Below are 16707 nucleotides of genomic sequence, written 5' to 3'. Positions count from 1 at the left end.
TTTTTTGTCTTCCACAAACTTAGCTATAGTACATTCATTTGCCTCATCTAAGTGATTAATATGTGTTGTAGCCAATTGTGGCCCCAGCGCTGACCCCTTTAGCATACCACTAATTGTAGGTTTCCATCCTGAAAATGCTCCACCACCTCCATCCTTGTCTCCTATGCACTAATCATTTCTTTATCCATGCTAATTTACCAATTCCAACGCCATGGCCTCTTCTCTTATGGAGTAGCCTCATGTGTGGTACCTTATCATGTACCTTTTGAAAATTCAAATACGTTACTGCTTCTACACTCAATGTTCTGACCAATGACAGCTGAAGTAACTCCGTGAAGGCTGGTATCCCATCACCAAGTCACCCTTTATTTACACCTGCATAGCTCAGAGCCAACTACCAGAGTGAACAGAACCCCTGACACTCCTCTTTATATCTGTCAGCCAGGGCTCCCTGATTAGACCAGGTTAAGAGCCCCAATCAGGTAACTCATATTCTGCCAGATTCACCTGGCTGACCTCATTCCAATCATTACAAAGTGTGCCAACAGCCTTCTTCTCCATCCTGTCAACCTGTGACTCCACTTTTAAGGAACTATGTACCCACACCCGGAGTCTCTTTGTTCAACAACACATCCCAAGGCCCTACCATTAAGTAAATATAAGTCCTGCCCTGGTTTGCCTTACCAAAATGCAACACCTCACATTTATCTAAATTAAATTTCATCTGCCACCCCTCGGCTCATGGGCCCACCTGATCAAGAGCCCTGTGTACTCTGAGATAATCTTTTTCACTATCCACTACACCACCACTTTTGGTGTCTTCTGAAAATTAACTAGCCATATGTCCTATATTCACATCCAAATCGTTTCTATAAATGACAAAAAGTAGAGGACCCAGCCCTGATTCTTGTGGCAATCCACTGGTCACAGGCCTTCAGTCTGAAAAACAACCCTCCACCATCACCCTCTGTCTTCTACTTTCTATCCAATTTTGTATCCAATTGGTCAGCTCCCCCCCGGATCCCCTGTGATCTAACCTTACTAGGCAGATTACCATATGGAACCTTGCCAAATGCTTTGCTGAAGTCCACATAGACAATGTCTACTGCTCTGCCTTCATCAATCTTTGCCTCCTCCTCAAAAAACTCGATCAAGTTCTCTAACTTTTTGCTGTTTCCCACTCATTAGCGTTAAAATTAAGTGCCAACGACATGCTGTCGGGGTGGGGGTGGGAGGATCTTTTCATTAGTCCCAATGTAACAGGTGTGAGTGGCCTATTAGAGCACCTCCTGGCCAAATAGGGAGACTATTAGTATCATTAACATAGGACGTATTGATGAAAAAGCATGGGTATCTACAAATTTAAATTTCACTTGTCTACGTTAATATTACATCTTTCTTCATCATTGTAATTCACTGAAACTGTCTTAGTCAGAACTCACCATTGGCATACATATTGATGGTTACAGTGGAGTTAAGGACAGTTCTTTATTCTGGAAGAAATGATGTGGTGTTTTTACTCAGTATTTATTGCATGGTTACATTAGTATCCTATGTTGTAGCCACCACTCAACAGGACCTGGCTGAACTGACGGGCTCAGTAGAATGGTTAGTAAATTTGTAAATGAAAACAAAATCGGTGGTGTAATGGATAGTGAAGAAGGTTACCTCAGAGTACAATGGCATCTTGATTAGATGCACCAATGGGCCAAGGAGTGGCAGGTGAATCCAGATAAATGTGAGGTACGACATTTTGGAAAGGCAAATCGGGACAGGACAAATACACTTAATGGTAAGGTCTTGGGGAGTGTTACTGAACAAAAAGACCTTGGAGTGCAGGTCTATAGTTCCTTGAAAGTGGAGTCACAGGTAGACAGGGTAGTGAAATAAGCATTTAGTATGCTTGCTTTTATTGGTCAATGAATTGAATATAGGAGTTTGGAGATCATGTTGCAGCTGTACAGGACATTGATTAGGCCTCTTTTGGAATACTGTGTTCAATTCTGGTCTCCCTCCTATTGGAAAGATGTTGTTAAACTTGAAAGGGTTCAGAAAATATTTACAAGAGTGTTGCTAAGGTTGGAGGGTTTGAGCTATAGGAAAAGGCTGAATAGGCTGGGGCATGCTATTTTCCCTGTAGCACCAGAGGTTGACGGGTGATCTCATAGAGATTTATAAAACCACGAGGGGACCATAGATGGGGTGAATAGTCCAAGTATTTTCCACAGGATAGGGAAGTCCAGAACTAGAGGGCAGATTTAAGGTGAGATGGGAAAGGTGTACAAGGAACCTAAGGGGCAACTTTTTACACAGAGTGTGGTGCGTGTATGGAATGCGTTGCCAGAAGAGGTGGTGGATGCTGGTACAAATACAACATTTAAAAGGCATCTGGATGGGTAAATGAATAGGAAGAGAGGGACAACAGTCAAATACTGGCAAATGGGACTAGATTAATATAGGATACCTGGTCGCATGGACAAATTGGATTGAAGGATCTGTTTCCATGCTGTACATCTCTATAACTCTATGGCTCTGTGACTCACTATGTAACCTAAAGGAACCGCAGTGTTTCAGGAAGGCAGCTCACCACCACCTTCTCAATAAATTCTGACCCAGCCAACAATGCCACATCTTATGAATGAATAATAAAAAAAAACAACAACATGTAGTTTACTACTTTGGAGGTGCACTTGCTAATTTCCTGCCTAGCTCCCTAAATTCTAACTGCAGGATGACATGCCTCCTCCTTCCTCTGTTGGTGTGAACTGTGGCTGCTGGCTACTCCCCTGTCCCCTCAGGCTTCTTTGTCTGCAACTACTCAGTGACACCCTTGACCCTGGCTCTGGGGGCACAACATACCATCTTGGATTAACGTCCGTGGCTGCAGAAACACCGATCTGTCCTCTAATCTGTCCAGTTTCATATCATTAAGGCTCTTCCATTTGGAAACTCAGGTGCAGTCAGGATATTCGAGCACTGTCTGCCTTTTTCTCATTGACTTCCTGATGGTCGTCCATTCCCTACCTCCATACATACCATTAAGCTATATGGTGACCACATCTCTAAATGTTCTAACCACAAAATTCTCAACCTTGTGGATGCAGTGCTGTCAATTGCAAGTTCCAAAGCCCTGGAGAAACAAACTTGCAACACAAATTGGAAGTGTCCAGGAATTCCCACAGAGCTTAGGATGTGGACTGTACAGATTAGAACAGCCCAGTTCTTCCTCTATATATTAGATATTAAACCACACTCTGATACTAATTAAAATGACTAATTCTAATAAACTTTACTACTTAAAGATAAAAGGGAGAACTTGCTGGCTGTACTTTCCTCCTGTTAAATAGGGAAGCTAACTGAAAGATTTACTTAAAATTTGTAATGATTTTAATCTCCAATCTGTTTAGACTCATTCCCTAATGTCTCAGAACGGGAGCAGCAGCGATTATCTCCAGTCAATGCCTTCCTGTAATGTCACAGTTGAGCTTTACATTTTCAAACTCCAGCAACGTCCTGCTGCTGAGTCACTCCTCAGGTAGTAGGCCGCAAACCTGGGCCTTTGTTAATCCACTCCCTGGGACATGGATTAGGCCAGCTGCTGATTCATTTCTCGGGTACTAAGCACAAGTTTGCTGTTATTTACTTCTTTTCTCTATGGGATATGGGTGTACCTCACTGGACCACCATTTATTGTCTACCCCTAATTGCCCTTGAGAAAGTGATGGTGTCTGTCTGGTTCACCCACAGTGCCATTAGGAGGGGAGTTCCAGGATTTTGACCCAGCAACACCACGTGGTGAGGGCCTTGGAGGGAAACTTGGAGATGGTGGTGTTCCCATGTATCTGCTGCCCCTGTCCTTATAGATGGAATTGGTCGAGGATTTGGAAGGTGCTAGCTAAGGACCTTGGGTGAATTTCTGTTGTGCATCTTGTAGACAGTGACACTGCTGCTTCTGAGAGACAGTGGTGGAGCCAGTGGATGCAGTGACAATCAAGTGGGCTGCTTTGTCCTGGTTGGGGTCGAGCTTCTTGAGTGTTGTTGGAGCTGCACCCATCCAGGCAGCTGGGGAGCATTCCATTACACTCCTGACATGTGCCTTGTAGATGGTGGACAGGCTTTGGAGAGTGAGAATATGAGTTACTCACTGCCGGCTCCTCAACCTCTGAACTGCTCTTGTCACCACCAAGGTTTCTTAACATTGACTGCACTTCAAGTAGTGGTTAATTGACTATACCATGCTTTGCTTGAAGTTTTGAAAGGTACTATATAAATCTGAATTTATCTTTGATATTTCAGCCTCCATTCCAGGACAGCACAGTAGCTCAGTGGTTAGCATGGCTGTCTCACAGCACCAGGGACCTAGGTTTGATTCCACCCTCAGGCAACTGCTTGTGTGGAGTTTGCACATTCTCCCCGTGTCTACGTGGGTTTCCTCCAGGTGCTCTAGTTTTACCCCACAGGCCAAAGATGTGCAGACAGGCTGAAATTGCCTGTGTCCAGGGATGTGTAGGCTTGGTGAATTAGCCATGGGAAATGCAGGATTACAGAGGTAGGCAGGTTGGTCTGGGAGGAATGCCCTTCAGAGGGGTCAGTGTGGGCTCAATGGACTGAATGGCCTCTTTCTATGATTCTTCTGATCCCATTACAGCTCCTGAGGCTGGTGCTTGTTGTCTCCCAAACATTTTACCATCTTTGTTTCTCTTGAACAATGAAGTTGAGGGCACATGGTATCCACAACCAGCAAATTTCACAAAGATTACTGCCCTGAGAGACAGGTAGGATGTACAGCACAGAAACAGGCCATTTGGCCTCACCAGTCAATGAGATTGTTCCTGCCATCCTTCCTCATGCATTTCTCTCAGTACGAGCTCTTAGCCCCTGTCTCCTTCACCTTTTTATTGAGTCTCACCTTAAATGGACCTATCATTTGCCTCAACTATTATTACGGCTTCTCATTACCATTCAACTCCTCAATGTTTTAATCCCCCTTTGTATTTGGAAAGAATTGTGCTCGTTATTGAATTCTAACTTACCCGGCTGCCTGGCTAGAAACTTGTTATGTTGGTATTGTGTTACAGAAAAAGCTGTACAGGTAAATTGTATAAGAACTACCTCTAGGTGGCATATGGAACACACTTGTAACGAGAAAACTGATGTTTATTTGTAAGTGATAAGAGTGTGTATAAACACCCTGTTCACAAGATAGGAAATTATTGCCCCAGGAGTAGGGCATGCAAAACTCTCTTGGAGGCTGCTTTTCAGTGGATGAACTATCTCCAACTCTCTATTCTGTCTCCTCCACCTTATGTTCATTGGGATAAATTGCAGCTTTTTACAAATGTTCAGCCCCAGGAGAGTGGAAACCTTTGTTTCAGTGGCATAGAACATACAATTAATGTCTGGTGTATCCCTCTGGTATAGGTTGTTCCTAGCTGTTGAATCTCAGTTCCCTGGTGCACTATGAGCATACTATTGCTTGCTTTCACAACACCTTTCCAGTTACCTCCAAATTTTCCGGCAAGATGTTCTGGTCTAGTCTAAGTTGGATGATGTTAACCTGTACTCTGGTGTTAACCTTTACCGTCAGACTTCTCACTATGAGCTTGTTTCTCATCCTCTATCTCATCTAAATGTTTGTGTGAATTTCCTTTGTCTGGAAGTTGTAGCATGCAGCCACTTCATGTAGGTAAAAACAATGACTGCAGATGCTGGAAACCAAAGTCTAGATTAGAGCGGTGCTGGAAAAGCACAGCAGTTCAGGCAGCATCCGAGGAGCAGGAAAATCAACGTTTCGGGCAAAAGCCCTTCACCAGGAATACAGTATCTAGCCACTTCATGCAGTTGTATATTTCCTGTGTTCATTGTGTTCTCAAACTCAATGGCATCTTGTAGGTGGTTGGATGCATTGTTTTTTTTCCTAACCATTGTATCTGTTATTCTGTTTCCTTTGATTCATCGTTAACATTCCTCGTTTGTTCTGCACATCTTTTCCCAGTGTTCTTCCCACAAGCTCTGCAGATTGATGCAGAGATAAGACATTTCCATCTGTCTGTGAATTCACATGGTCATTCAAAGTGTCTACACAATTCTCTCCCTCTCTGTACATTCTTTTGTCAATGTTTCACTTACTTTTCTTCTTTAATTGAAGGCTGGTCGTTTGGATAAACAGCATGCTCACTTGTCTGTACATGGCTTCGCTTGTTCTGCCAATGTGTACAGTCTGTGATGTTGTGAGTTTGTTCTTTTCAATTAGCACTTCTTGTACTTCAGGTTATGCAGAGTCCCTCAGTCGTTGAAAGTCGGCCTTTCTTCTCTGTCCTTAAACTTGCATTTTCAGGCTGTTTTTTTTATCTGTCATTTTGCAATAGGTCTTAATCCTGCAAGAGATCTTGAATTTTACCAGTAATTCTGATGATTTGATTTTGGCTAGAATTTGGTGCTGATCCTTTCCAGTCCTCTTGAGCTAGTTCCTAGCGGTTAAATTCATTTACCGTTTCCTAACTGGATGTCTGTTTGCCCTCCTCTATTTTCCAATATTAATTAACACGTATTAAGGACTTTTCTTCTGAAAAGCTGTTTGAATATCCACAACCTCATTTTTTAACGAGTTTATTAAACAGCACAGACCACAACTTGCAGAAAACCACGGAGGAGCAAATTACCGCAGATGCTGGAATATGAACTGAAAACAAAAAAGTGCTCGAGATCACAGCAGGTCAGGCAGCATCCATGGAGAGAAAGCAAACTAACGTTCATCTCTAATAAAGAGTCATCTAGATAAAGAAACATTAGCTTGCTTTCTCTCAGTGGATGCCGCCTGACCCATGGTGATCTCCAGCGTGTTTTGTTTTCACTGCAGGTAACCATTTTATGTCCTGTCTCTTGCTCACTTTTAGATACTTTCTAATCAACCTGTTCAGGGATGTTATGACACAAGTCTAGAGCAGATAGGACTTGACCCCAAACCACCTGACCCAGAGGTAGAGATATTACAAAAAGTGCATCACAAAAGCACCTTAGCTCACATCTATTGCAGAAGGCAGTTGGTCATGTGGTTTCATCCTGGTCTCTGGTTTATCAACGTATCCAGCTCTTAAAGCAACACAGTGTTAAAGTACAATGAAGCACAGTCTTTTAATAGACATAGAGCCTTTAATTATGACAAGGCGTGACATTTGCGCTCTTAAAGAGGATGTTCTGCTTCTAAGAGTCCAATGAAATGGCAGTGCTTCATTTGTTCCATGAAGAATGAAGTAGTTTAGCATCACATAGCACTTGAGAATGGCACTGTATTCAAGCGAATGAATCATTTATTAACATTTACAATGGGAGTAAATAGATCCACTTGTGACTGAGTGATCTAATGTGGTTTAATTTTACCTTTCAGTAGGAGTACTTGGTGTGATAAAACAGAATAAATAAGACAGAAAGTTAGAACATCTGATGTATTTTGGCAGCAGCGTTTGAACAAATAGACTTTTTCAAAATGAGCTTTCTCAATGTGAAATTTTCAAAATAAATCCTCAAACCTTTTTAAGAGTGTTTTTCTTGTATTGAGAAGACAAGCTGAGTTTACCTTTTTCATCCCAGTTATCCTCAGTTTGTCACATTGGCATTGAAACTCGCTGATATGCTCACAATCAGTTTAAATTAGATTGAGGGCAGGTTATTATCAATCAGAAATATTGGGAGGTGGGGGCAATAATGGGGAGGGCTTAAACTAACTTGGCAGTTGGCTAACTTGCTGTTCCCCCGTCTCTGTCATTAGATAAGTGATCAGTTCTATCTCCTTCATGCTGACCCCGCCTGCCTTATACCATTTTCCTTCGACATCGCAACGTTAAAAATTTGCATACTTCAAATCTAGACAGTGGGAAGTGAGTGTTCTGACTGTCTCCCACAGTGATGTTGGACAGCAGAGACTGACTAACTGTGACGGAGTGTCATTCCACCAGCTGCTGCCTGCTTCACCAGGCACTCAGAAACACATTTCAAATTGACAGTGAATTTATAACCTGGACACAGACCATTCGGCCCTAATAGCTCATGCCAGTGATGTTGGATCATACAAGCTGCCTCCTTCTCTATCCTTGTACCTCTTCAATCCTTTCCCCTGATTTAATTTTCACCTCCTCTTTAATGTATCCATGGGAGTCAGTTGGTTGTTGATATTCTCCTTGGTTTAGTATCTAGCAGCAGAGAGAGGGAAAGAATTGGGTAGCAGGAAATCATTCTGATTTACAATGCAGAACTGAGTCCGTTTTCCCACCAATCACCTTTATGAGTGATCCATCTTTTCAATAATTGACTTGTGCTTAGAACGACAGCATCTGTACTGGGATGAGCTCATCTTACATAGTTTAGTAAGAGTGACAATCCTTGATATCGAGGCTGCAAGTGTGGCTCCAAGGAACCCGAGCAAAACTGGAATCATTGGAAATCGGAGGAAAGCTCTCTGCTGGTTTGAGTCCTACCTAGCACACAAAAAAATGGTTATGTTTGAAGATCAGTCATCTCAGTTTCAGAACATCTCTGCAGGAGCTCCTCAGGGTAATGTCCCAGGCCCAACCATCTTCAACTGCTTCATCATTGACCTTCCCTCCATCATCAGGTTAGAATTCTATTGATGACTATATGATGTTCACCATATCTTTGATACTGAAGCAGTCTGTGTCCTTATGCAGCAAGACCTGGACAACACTCAAGTTTGGACTGACAAATAGGTAAGTTACACTCACATCACACAAGTGTCAGGCAATGATCATTTCCAAGCATGGAGAATTTAATCTTCTTCCCTTGACATTCAATGTCACCTCTGTCACTAAATTGAAAATGTGTTGCTGGAAAAGTGCAGCAGGTCAGGCAGCATCCGAGGAACAGGAGAATCGACGTTTCGGGCATAAGCCATTCTCATTCCTGAAGAAGGGCTTATGCCCGAAACGTCCATTCTCCTGCTCCTTGGATGCTGCCTGACCTGCTGTGCTTTTCCAGCAACACATTTTCAGCTCTGATCTCCAGCATCTGCAGTCCTCACTTTCTCCTCTGTCACTGAATTCCCCATTTTCAACAACCAACATTGTTACCATTGACCAGAAATTGAATTGGACTAGTTATCCAAGTACAGTGGCTATCAAAGCAGGTCAGAGGCTAGGAATCTGCAGCAAGTAACTCACCTCCTGACCCCCCCAAAGCCTGTCCACTATACACAAGGCACAAGCCAGCACTGTGATGGAATACTCCCCACTTGCCTGGATGAGTGCAATAATGCTCAAGACGCTTGACACCATCCAAGGGCAGCACATAATCAGGAAGATGAAAACAGTGCTGGCCTTTAATAAGAGGAATTGAACATAAATATATGTGTCAGTTATTGGTGAGAAAATATCACCTTATTTAAGTAAAGAAGGAAGTAGATGCATTGGAGGTGGTTCAGAAAAGGTTTTCTAGTTGGACAGGTTCTGTTTGTTTCCACTGGAGTTTAGACAACTGAGAGGTGAATGTTTGAAGTTGATAAAATCCTGAATGGTCTTGGCAAGATGGATGTGGAAAGCATGTCTTGTGAGTAAGTCCTTAACTGTTTTACAATTAAAGGTCACAAATTTTAAGCCAGAGATGAAGGGACTTAATCATGAGGGGCATGGATAGGATAAATAGACAAAGTCTTTTCCCTGGGGTCAGGGAGTCCAGAACTAGAGGGCATAGGTTTAGGATGAGAGGAGAAAGATATAAAAGAGACCTATGGGGCAACGTTTTCACACCGAGGGTGGTACTTGTATGGAATGAGCTGCCAACAGAAGTGGTGGAGACTGGTACAATTGCAACATTTCACAGGCATCTGGATGGGTATATGAATAGGAAGAGTTTGGAGGGATATGGGGGGTGCTGGCAGGTGAGACTAGATTGGCTTGGGATATCTGGTCGGCATGGCCGGGTTGGACCGAAGGGTCAGTTTCTGTGCTGTACATCTCTATGACACTAGACTTTTTTTCCTTAGAAGGTCGTTTGACGTTGGAACTCTTGACTCAGAAGGTGGTGGTGGCAGTCTCATTAGATTTTTTTCAGGCAGAGGTAGTTCGATTATCATTTGCAGGTGAATCAAAAGTTATCAGGGAGTGGATGGGAATGTGGAATTTAAAACATAAACACTTATTTATGATCTTATTAACGGGCAGAGCAGGCTTTCAGGGCCAAATGGCCTACTTTTGTTTCTAATTTCTATGTTTGTGTATTCATAATACAAAGCAGCCCACTTGACTGACTCTTCATCTACCACTTTTAACATCCATTCCCTCCACCTCTGATGCTCAATAGCAGCATGTGTACTATCTACAAAATGCACTGTAGTGAGCCATCAAGGCTTCTTAGACAGCACCTTTCAAACTAATGAACACTTCCTTGGAGAAGAATAATGGCAGCAGATACGTGGGAACACTACTGTAAATTCCCCTCCGAGCTACTCACCATCCTGACTTGGAAATATATTGTCATTGCTTCACTGTTGCTGGGTCAAATTCTGGAATTCCCTCCCTAACAACTGGGATAGATAGGCTTCAGTCATTCAAGAAGGCAGCTTCTTGAGGTTAAGTAGGGACAGGCAATACATACAGGCCCAGCTAATGATGTTCCAAATCCTACGGGAAAACTTTGAAAGAACTGGTTTCATTGTCCATGAGATAGACGAAGGGAAACCACTTTGTGTTTCCTCTCTGTTTAATATTAAGTGACTGTCCTTCTCCTCAGCCTCACCCTGTATCCTTTTGGAAAGTGTACACGCAGGAGCAGTGAGTGAGGATATGACCTAACACATGTAATGCCTTCACCTCGTGGAATGCGGGAGACAGAGAAAGGCGTTTTAGTGCTTGACCCTACTCTATCATTCAATTAGATGACTGTTGATCAGCACTTCACTCTGACTTCCTGCTTTTGTATCATGTCCCTCAGAAGCTTACCTTGCTCCCTCCAACAACATTCACCAAAAAGGTTCACCAAAGATCTTTGGCCAATAGGCTGAGCTACCAGCTGAACACATCAGTGAGAACTTACGTCTTAAATTGAGAAGGTGAGCGTCAGTTTTGGAGATTTGTGGAAGGATGGTAGTGGGGAGAGGAAGCGAAATGGAGGGCTTTGAGGAAGAAGTACAAAATAATACGATAAATTAGGCCATCTTACTCCTTCCTGCAAGTTTCTGCCAAGCAATCCCTCCTGAATCTGGAGTAATCTCTTTGCAGAATATGTGCTGAAGCTATTCAGTTATTGTGTTGTGATCTCTATTTTGCATAGGGCCACTGTTAACCCTGCTTTTGAATAAATGTACTCAGTTTCTTCAATTTGAAACAAGTTATTGAAATTGATAAATGAACGATAAGTTCTGTGAGTGTTTATGCTAAAGTCAGTGGATATTAACAAATTGAGGTAGTGGTCAAAGGTTACAGTCAGACATTTTTAAAAATGGTCAGAAATTTGTAAAGGCTTCTCTGTAGATTTCACTGGTTTCAATGGCTTTAAAATGGTATCCATTTGTGATCATAGGATGCATCATTATGGAAAGCAAGGCAGCAATGATGTCTCACCTATTAGAGTTTGTCTTGGATCAGAAGAATCTAATTCCCATGAGGAAAGATGGAGCAGTTTAAACCCATATTCACTCACGTTTAAAAGAATGACAGCTATAATTGAGATATCTAAGATATTAAGGACGATTGACAAAATTGATGTTTCCCCTTCATAGACAATCTGGAACGAGGTCATAGTTTTGGATAAAGGGTAGCAGGTCTCAATCTGAAGAGATGAAGAGGGATTTTCCCTCAAACGGCAGCAAATCTTGAATTCACTGGCACACTGAATAATTTTAAGGAGGAGGTAGATGGATTTTTAATTACTAAAGGCTTGAATGGTTAAGGAGGGCGATCAGGAACGTAGAGTTGAAGCTAAGATGCTATGAGCCATGGTCAGGCAGCAGAGCAGGCGTGAGAGGCTGAATTGCTATTCCAGCTCCTGGGGCTACTGTTCTTATATTCTATTGGATCATAGCTAAACTCCACCTGGAGGACAGCTGAGGTGTAACCCGACAAGCAGCTGAATTTAAATGTCCCTGGAAGCTGTGAACAATTTGGAGTGAGCTCCTGAGTCATTTGTAACTCTAGTAGAATGATCATTCTGGGGCTCACAAAGTCAACAATCACATAACACCAGGTTATAGTCCAATAGGTTTACTTGGAAGCAGTAGCTACCTCCTACACCAGGTAGCTGTCTATGAAGGAGCAGCGCTTCCAAATACACCTATTGGACTATAGCCTGGTGTGTGTGATTTTTAATCTTGTCCACCCCAGTCCAACACTAGCTCCTCCACATTATGGGGCTGTGGGAGCAGAGCAATCTATTCCTGTTAGGTATATCCGAATCTCACTTCCCATATTGGGAATATGATTCTTCAGTCTTCATTATTAGGCATTGAAGTTAGCTTCTGTTCATTGCTCCTTGGTGTTATGAACTTTTCCCAGAACCTTTTGTCTATAAAACTCCCTGGCTCTATTTTATTCATCTTTGAGGGACTTACTGAATATCATTCCTTGAGGAAGGGAGAAACAGCAAAGCTGTTGCCAGTTAGAGTGATTGGTGGGAGATAGCTGGGTTGATGTTGCTGTTTGTTCATGATCTGACACTACACCAAGCCAGCTCAAAGTACAGATCCTTGCTTAACCCCTTCCCCATTTAGCCTGTGCTTCTGGTCATCTATTCCCACCCCCTCTTTAATTTTTCCCTTTCCTAAATTGCTCAGTCACTCCATACCATACCCTCCCCCTCTCAGAATTGATGCAATGCAGAAGAAGGCCATTCCTCCCATCTATCAGCACCCTTCCCTCTGAATGAGTACTACAATTTGCTGTTATTCTTCAGCCTCTTCCTCTAAAGTTTGAATATTGTTTCTATTCAAATAAGTATCTGGTGCCCTCTTGAACCCACCTCCATCACATTTCCAGGCAGTGCGTTCCAGACCCTAAACACTCACTGTGTGTAAAGGTTTTTCTTTCTCACCTCACCTTTGTTTCTTCTGCAAATTAACTTTAAATTTGTGTTTTCTTGTATTCAATCCTTTGAGTGGGAGCAGTTTCTCCCTGTCCATAGCCGTGTGGACCCAGCTTTCTTCTTCCTGATGATTCTCTTCAAAATCCATATTTATGGCCAAATTTTTTATTTTTTATTTATCTTCTCAAATCTCCTTGTTTCAGAATCTATTTTCTTACGTTTCACCGGACAAACTTTGTACCTGTTAAAGATCAGTCGATGTTTTCTATTTAACAATTTCACATTTAGATTTATCTTCCTCTCATCAGAAAATGCTGAAGGAGATGTTTCCTATAGAAGCTGGAGAAATTGATTCCAAAAACAGGACTCTACCCCATTTACCAGGTAGGTCCACATTAGGCTTGGAAGCTGTCGTTTATTGTGAAAACAATTGCTTCAATGTTTTCTCTGTTTAAGGGTAAGGTGCAGGGAGAGGAATTTTGAGGATAATGATCCCTGTGTAAACTCTCTGCAGCTTAGGATCATCATTAAATTGTCTTTAATATGAGGGAGAAGAAACATTTTCATTGATTTACCTTATTACATGAGAGCAGTGAATATGAATGTTTATGTTGATGGAGATTCTTGCTTTATACCGGCAAATCCAAATCTTATTAAGGAAGCAGAGTGTGAAACAATCCTGCTGTACAGGGAGCCCAGTAGTCTGTGTGCCTAGCACAATGCACAGCCAGCCTGCAGCTCTTAAAGGCAACCTGTCCCTCTGAAAGCAATAGACTCAATTGACAAAAGTTGCTGCAGAGTGTCTCTGGAATCTTCACTTGGAGGGAAGAGGAGATCAAATGAGCACTGAGACCAAAGAGAGAACACCCTCATATTTTCAAATGTACTGCTGGAGGTGTTAATGATGGAAGGGAAAGGAGGAGAGAACCTGGAAGAGCCCTGACGATACATCTTGAGAAGGAAATGGCCAAAGGTGACCAGAGGAAAGGGTCTTGCCCCAAAGAGCTGACCACTGCGCTGGAAAACATTCAGTGACCTCACAAGTGGATGCATCTCCTCCCCAAACATCAGAAACCTGACTGGCTGCTCCAGCCACATCAGTCAGCCGGCAGCCTAACAGTCAGGTAGCCAACCCCCATCTCCCCCCCACACCTCCCACCCCTCACCTTCATACTGTTAGTGCCACATTTACCTCTCTGTATTCACAGAACTCCCACTATTAAGCCTGAACTGTACTCTTCCAAGTGTCATGTATAGTGTTTTCCTTGATTTCTCAGCCAATATCACAGGTAATTTCCTGTTATTTTACAACCAGCCATCGCCCACAATAATCCCTACCCCCAGCTCCCTGCAAACTCCTCTTCACTCCAGGCCCAATCTTTGAATTTATGTTCAGTACAATAGGAACCAATGTGGATGTGCTGTTAGCAGACTGAATTATCAAACTGCTGTTTGGGACAGCTTGTGCAAATTGGCTGCTGTGTTTCATGCAGGAAAATGGTGATCTCTTCAGTGTCAGTCAACTCTTCTTTTGGGCAATGACACAGCATTGTGTTCTTCACAGCTCCCAGATGGTTAGAGGGTCACAAGACCACAGAGAACAGGCAAAGCACCCTTTCTGACTACATCCAGTTCTTGGTCAACCAACCGCCAAAGATCTCTCGCTGCCAGTGGATTCTGAACTTCTTTCAGGTCCGCCCTGACGATGTGGTCCTGCCAGATCCACACCCGTGAGTATGGACCACTCCTGTTATCAGACCAACACAATGATAAAATGTTCGACCTGAGAAGGGATGCTGTAGATTATATGGAGGGAAATTCAACTTGATATATTGATGATAATAGATCAGGAATCCGTTATACACTTTACCCAGTTTACTTTGGGCCCTCTGTGCAGTTGGGGTTTTATTGTCTCTATCATAAATCTACACCTTCTCTACTTTCCAAGAGTAATTTTAACTCTTTATAATAATGTAAAATAAGTAAAAGAAAATTGTCAGCAATTTTTACATTTTTCTTTTCCATTAATTTCAATCAATAAATCTTCTTACGACTTGCAGATGCACTGGCTTTAATAGAGGTTCTTGTTTTCTACTGGTTATCCTTTGAAACCTTATACAATGATATGGTAATGCTCAGGCATTTAAATTTATTGTAGAAATTAAATTATACAGAACAATCAAACAACTTTAACAATCATAATTTTATCAACCTGTGTTCTGACTGTGACAAAGGGAATATTTTACAAAGCCTAAGGCTTGGATTATACTGGTTCCTGAGGGTAGGATGATAGTTGGATATAAGTGGGTGGAGCAATAAATTTGGGAAGAAATTTCACATTGATCCTGTCATGGAGTCATATAGATGATCAGCATGGAAACAGACCCTTCGATCCAACCCGTCCATGCCGACTAGATATCCCAACCCAATCTAGTCCCACCTGCCAGCACCCGGCCATATTCCTCCAAACCCTTCCTATTCATATACCCATCCAAATTTCTCTTAAATGTTGCAATTGTACCAGCCTCCACCATATCCTCTGGCTGCTCATTCCATACACATACCACCCTCTGTGTGAAAAAGTTGTCCCATAAGTCTCTTTTGTATCTTTCCCCTCTCACCCTAAACCTATGCCCTCTAATTCTGGACTCCCTGACCCCAGGGAAAAGACTTTGCCAATTTACCATATCTATGCCCCTCATAATTTTGTAAACCTCTATAAGGTCACCCCTCAGCCTCTGACGCTCCAGGGAAAACAGCTCCAGCCTGTTCAGCCTCTCCCTGTAGCTCAAATCCCTCAACCCTGGCACCATCCTTGTTAATCTTTTCTGAATTCTTTCAAGTTTCACAACATCTTTCCGATAGGAAGGAGACAAGAATTGCGCGCAATATTCCAACAGTGGCCTAACCAATGTCCTGTACAGCCGCAACATGACCTCCCAACTCCTGTACTCAATACTCTGACCAATAAAGGAAAGCATACCAAACACCACCTTCACTATCCTATCTATCTGCAACTCCACTTTCAAGGAGCTAAGAACCTGCACTCCAAGATCTCTTTGTTCAGCAACACTCCCTAGGACCATACCATTAAGTGTATAAGTTCTGTTAAGATTTGCTTTCCCAAAATGCAGCACCTCACATTTATCTGAATTAAATGTAAATCTCCATCTGCCACTTCTCAGCCCATTGGCCCATCTGGTCCAGATCCTGTTGTAATCTGAGGTAACCTTCTTCACTGTCCACTACACCTCCAATTTTGGTGTCATCTGCAAACTTACTAATTATACCATTTTATGCTCACATCTAAATCATTTGTATAAATGACAAAAAGTAGAGGACCCAGTACTGATCCTTGTGGCATTCCACTGGTCACAGGCCTCCAGTCTGAAAAACAACCCTTCACCACCACCTACCTTTGAGCCAGTTCTGTATCCAAATGGCTAGTTTTCCCAGTATTCTGTGAGATATAACCTTGCTAACCTTTCCTGTCACTAGGGAAATTTTCTCAATGGAGGAGCCAGAAACAGGTAGGCTGCCCACTCCAAGAGACAGGCATGGGATTACCATCATTAAAGACCCTATCACAGGCATTTTACAAGGCTATTAGCATTTTGCTGATGCTGGAACGCATAGCAATGAGGGTGGCAAAGCATGAGAAGAAAGAGGGTGTGCGTGCGT

The 16707-nt window shown here is 42.6% G+C and overlaps 1 protein-coding gene across 1 annotated transcript in view; it reads left to right on the top strand.

The window, feature by feature from the left end:
• ncf1 (neutrophil cytosolic factor 1) overlaps positions 1–16707 on the top strand; it is a 77126-nt gene that overhangs the window by 12680 nt on the left and 47739 nt on the right. Inside the window, exons 3-4 of the mRNA XM_060848371.1 lie at positions 13335–13410; positions 14591–14756. Of these exons, the coding sequence (XP_060704354.1) occupies positions 13335–13410; positions 14591–14756 (242 nt within the window). The remainder of the gene's footprint in view (positions 1–13334; positions 13411–14590; positions 14757–16707) is intronic.

Source organism: Hemiscyllium ocellatum, chromosome 31 (genome assembly GCF_020745735.1).
Source record: "Hemiscyllium ocellatum isolate sHemOce1 chromosome 31, sHemOce1.pat.X.cur, whole genome shotgun sequence".
Classification (NCBI taxonomy): domain Eukaryota; kingdom Metazoa; phylum Chordata; class Chondrichthyes; order Orectolobiformes; family Hemiscylliidae; genus Hemiscyllium; species Hemiscyllium ocellatum.
Note: the sequence above shows the minus strand (reverse complement) of the source record. Positions and strands in the feature narration are given on the sequence as shown.